The 4,550-nt window shown below is 40.6% G+C and overlaps 2 protein-coding genes across 2 annotated transcripts in view; one reads left to right on the top strand and one right to left on the bottom strand.

The window, feature by feature from the left end:
- The window catches only part of LOC104901088 (kinesin-like protein KIN-14C), a 26,546-nt gene extending 26,234 nt beyond the window's left edge, over window positions 1-312 (bottom strand). Inside the window, 2 exon segments of the mRNA XM_057391449.1 lie at window positions 48-60; window positions 295-312. Coding sequence (XP_057247432.1) covers window positions 48-60; window positions 295-312 — 31 coding nt within the window.
- A 112-nt stretch (window positions 313-424) lies between these two features.
- On the top strand, window positions 425-1,066 carry LOC109134306 (uncharacterized mitochondrial protein AtMg00810-like). The gene is made up of 2 exons (XM_057391448.1): window positions 425-691; window positions 773-1,066. Exons 1-2 carry the CDS (start codon window positions 425-427, stop codon window positions 1,064-1,066), a joined length of 561 nt encoding a protein of 186 aa, XP_057247431.1.
- The last annotated feature ends 3,484 nt before the right edge of the window (window positions 1,067-4,550 follow it).

Raw genomic sequence — 4,550 nt, 5'->3', positions numbered from 1 at the left:
ACCTTTAGTCCTGTTGTTAAGTCTACTACTATTCGCTTAATTCTTACCATTGTTGTTTTCCTTAAATGGTATATTCGTCAATTAGATGTCAAAAATGCTTTTCTTCATGGTTTTCTCCATCAAGAGGTTTATATGCGTCAACCTCCGGGTTTTATTCATTCATCCATCTAAACCTACTCATATTTGTCATCTCCGTAAGTCCATTTATGGTTTGAAATAAGCTCATCGAGCTTGGTTCTCCCATTTGAGCAATTTTCTATTATCTATTGGTTTCAAGTGCAGCAGTTGTGATACTTCTATGTTCACCCTCATGTTCCGTGGTCACCTTATCATTCTTCTCTTGTGTGTTGATGATATTATCCTTACTGGTAGTAGTTCTGCTCTTGTCACAAAATTCATCTCTCTTCTTTCTTCTCAGTTAACTATGAAGGATTTAGGGGATCTTCATTGCTTCTTAGGTGTTCAGGTATTGCGTACTGATGCCTCTGGTTTATTTTTATCTCAAAATAAGTATGTTTCTGATTTACTCCGTAAATTCCCTCTTCATATTGTTAAACCAGTTACCACTCCTGTTGTCTCTAGAGTTACATTGTCTATGTTTGATGGAGAACTCCTTATTGATCCCACATATTATCGTAGTATGGGTGCATTGCAATACTTAACTATGAATCGTCCAGATATTGCTTATGCTGTTAATATGGTGTCCCAATTTATGCATGCTCCTTGTACTACTCACCTTCATGCTGTGAAGAGAATTTTCAAATATCTGCAGGGCACTCTGAATTTTGGCATTTTCTTATATAGCAGCAGTTCTCCTACTGTTGTTATTTCCTATTCTGATGTCGATTGGGCGGGTTGTCCTAACACTTGTCGTTCTACTACTGGCTATGTTGTTTTTCTTGGGAAGAATCTTATTTCCTGGCGTTCAAAGAAGCAACCTATTGTGTCTAAATCCTCTACTAAAGCTAAATACAGGGTGGTTGCCTACATAGCTGCTGAGACTATTTGGCTCAAGAAACTTCTTGCTGACATTGGAAATTTCCTTCGTCATCCTGTCATTGTGTAATGTGATAATGTCTCTGCTACTTATCTCAATGCTAATCCAGTTCATCATGATCGCAACAAACATATTGATGTGGATTACCATTTTGTTCGTGAGATGGTTGCCAATGGAGGTCTTATTGTTCGACATGTCACTAGGGGAAAAAAGCAGAAGGCTGCGCAAGTAGGGCTGCGCATTTTAAAAAAGCGCAGCCCTTCAAACCAAAGGGCTGCGCTTTTTTGAAACTAGCGCAGCCCTACTTGCTGGATTTTTTTTTTGTTCGATATGTTCTATGCATGCGCGCCTTATTACTTCATTCTTTCCCTCTTCACTTCTTTCTACCCCAAGTTGTGCGAAAATATTCCCCCCATTCTCTTCGAGTGTTGCACCACCACCACCACCACTACTTTGCTGCCCTAATTCGAGCACCACCACTACTTTGCTCGCGCACCACCACTTTTCGCACCACCACATTTCGCGCACCACCACTTTTCGCACACCACCACAATTCGCACACCACCTTGCGCAGCACCCCCACATTGTGCACCACCCCTTGCGCACCACCACCTTGCGCACCACCACCTTGCACACCACAATTCATCACTTCTTAGTTTCTTCTCTTCTCTTCTCTTCTCTTTTCTTCTCTTCTCCACCATTTGAGTGGTTAATTAGGTATGGATTAATTTTGTTTTTAAGTTACTTTTGTTTTTGTTAATTGAATTAAATGGTTAATGTGCAATGTGGGTTTTTCCAATTGTAGGAAGAAGAGGCTAAGGAAGGCAAGTAAAGTTCCAAGTATCTCTTTTCTCTTCATTGCTCGTCGTTGGTGTTAAGAGGTAACTATTTTAACATGTAGACAAAGTTGATAATTTATTGATGTATATATGTATTTTTTTTAATGAATATATATTATTTGTTGATATGAGATTGTATGAAAACGCAATGTGATTTAGCTATATATATGAAAATATATACCTAGTTGTTTGAATCATCATCATATATGCCTAGATACCCGTTCAAGACTTACTCATTAGGGGTAAGTCTTGAATAGTCCCCGGTTTGGGACTGTTCTTGGACGTTTGATCTCACTTAGGTGGTGAATGTGTGTCTTCTTTTCAATTCTGAGGAAAATCTTGGCTTATCGTTTCGCTACATTGTTCTCTGGGTACATATGTAGATAAGCAATTATCTACATTGTGTACTTGGAGAACTGTAGGGAAAGCTGCCGGATTTTCCTTAGAATTGAAAAGTTGGCATATATTCACTAGTGAGATTAGACGTCCAAGGATGGGTTAGGTTGGAGTGATAAGGACCTTTGACTGCATGCATACAATTGAACATGTGACTATCTTAGCTTGTTGTATACGTGTGTGATTTGAATATGTGAGTGTGTGTACTTTAATAATGATTGATGCATTATAATGAATGTTGTGTTTAATTATTAGAGGTGGTCTTCTTGAATGAGATGGATCGTACTTGGATGTATGGTAGTCGTGAATCGATTGAGTTTGTGAATGGGGTCTCGGAATTCTGTAGAAGTGCATTAGAATATCAAACATCCTCTGGAGCAGTCGACTTTTATTGTCCTTGTTTGGATTGTAGAAATGTGAGCAAGGTTAGTAGTATACATGTGGTTAGGGAGCATGTCTTTCGCCGTGGTTTAGGCCTCAATACCAGTATGGATTTGGCATGGTGAGCAGGGGAGGTATATGGGAAGCTCTGGATTAAAGAATGATGTATGTGAAGAAAAAAAGAAGGATGATGATGAGTTAGGGGATGAGAATTTGGATGATGAATTTGGAGATGATGATAGGGATCGGGTAGACGAGATGATACACGAGGTTGAAGATCAGTCGTGTAGACGACCTCGTATTTTTGAGTCTATGTCTAAGGCTGCTGAAAAGCCGTTGTATCCAGGTTGTACAAAGTACACCAAACTTTCCGTGGTGGTAACACTGTTCAACATTAAGTCGAACGCTGGTTGGACGGACTCTAGTTTCACATCGTTGTTGGAAGTTTTAGCTGAGATGCTCCCTGAAGGAAATGAACTGCCAAAGTCGTACTATTATGCGAAGAAGTTATGTGTCCTTTGGGTTTAGAGTACGAGCGGATACATGCTTGTCCTAACGATTGTGTGCTTTATCGTAATGAGTATGAGCATTTACATGAGTGTCCACGTTGTGGATTGTCGAGGTACAAGCGTGAAGGAGCTGGAGGTAGTGAAGGACCACCAGCCAAGGTGTTGTGGTATCTACCCATAATACCTAGATTTAAGCGCATGTTCTCAATTAAAGGAGATGCGAAGAATTTGAGGTGGCATGCAGATCGTAGGAAGAAAGACGGTCTGCTCAAGCATCCGGCTGATTCGCCTGAGTGGAAAACTATCGACAGGGTGCATAAGTCATTTGGTAATGAGGATAGGAATCTGAGGCTTGGATTATGTACGGATGGCATGAACCCTTTTGGCAATCTCAGCTCGCAGCATAGACATGGCCAGTAGTTTTAGTGGTTTATAACTTGCCTCCTTGGTTGTGCATGAAACGCAAGTACATGATGTTGTCGCTTCTTATATCGGGGCCCAAACAACCTGGAAATGACATAGATGTATACCTTCAGCCGCTTGTTGAAGATTTACAGAAGATGTGGAACGAAGGAGTGTTAGTATTTGATGCGTATGCTAATGAGATGTTCACTCTGCGTGCCATGCTTTTGTACTATGAACGATTATCCAGCTTATGGGAACTTATCTGGGTATAAGACTAAAGGAAAACAACCTTGCCCGATTTGTTTAGATGACATGAAATCTACACACCTTAAGGGCTGCAAACATGTGTATATGCGCACACGAAGGCTCCTAAGCCGCGACCATCCCTATCGGTTTAAGAAGAAGGCATTCGATGGGACGGTTGAAGAAGAAGTTGCTCATAGACCATTAACTGGTACTGAAGTTTATAATCAGGTGAAGGGCATTGAAACAGTCTTTGGTAAACCTGCTAGTGAGGTTGATAGACCTACAGGATTATGGAAAAAACAGTCCATTTTTTGGAAACTCCCATATTGGAAAGATCTAAAGGTCAGACATTGTTTGGATGTCATGCACATAGAGAAGAATGTTTGTGAAGCTATTATCGCGACACTTATGAATATTCCGGGCAAGACAAAAGATGTTAAGGCGTCACGACTTTACTTGGAAAAAGAGGGGATTCGACCAGAGTTGTGGGCTCAGAAAAGGGACGGAAGGAAGAAGAAAAGAGGGGAGGAAAGTGTTGATGATGAAACTCAGAAAAGTAAAAAGGTGGAGGATTCGGAGAAGAATTATTTGCCACCAGCTTGCTACACGATGTCGCGTGCAGAGAAACGGATTTTTTGCGAGTCATTGTATGGCATTAAGGTCCCTACTGGCTACTCATCGAATATGAAGCGCTTTGTTACCTTAAATGGTGAGTTGAAGTTATCGAGTATGAAATCGCACGATTGTCATGTCATGATGCAAGTATTCTTACCGATT

The sequence above is a fragment of the Beta vulgaris genome, chromosome 8, assembly GCF_026745355.1.
Source record: "Beta vulgaris subsp. vulgaris cultivar EL10 chromosome 8, EL10.2, whole genome shotgun sequence".
NCBI lineage: Eukaryota > Viridiplantae > Streptophyta > Magnoliopsida > Caryophyllales > Amaranthaceae > Beta > Beta vulgaris.
Note: the sequence above shows the minus strand (reverse complement) of the source record. Positions and strands in the feature narration are given on the sequence as shown.

Bases quoted from the DNA above. Each gene is read 5' to 3' on its own strand.
- LOC109134306 (XM_057391448.1), top strand. From the start codon at position 425: ATGAAGGATTTAGGGGATCTTCATTGCTTCTTAGGTGTTCAGGTATTG. The intron at 692-772 runs GTTAATATGGTG...AAATATCTGCAG, and splicing joins GTCCAGATATTGCTTATGCT to GGCACTCTGAATTTTGGCAT.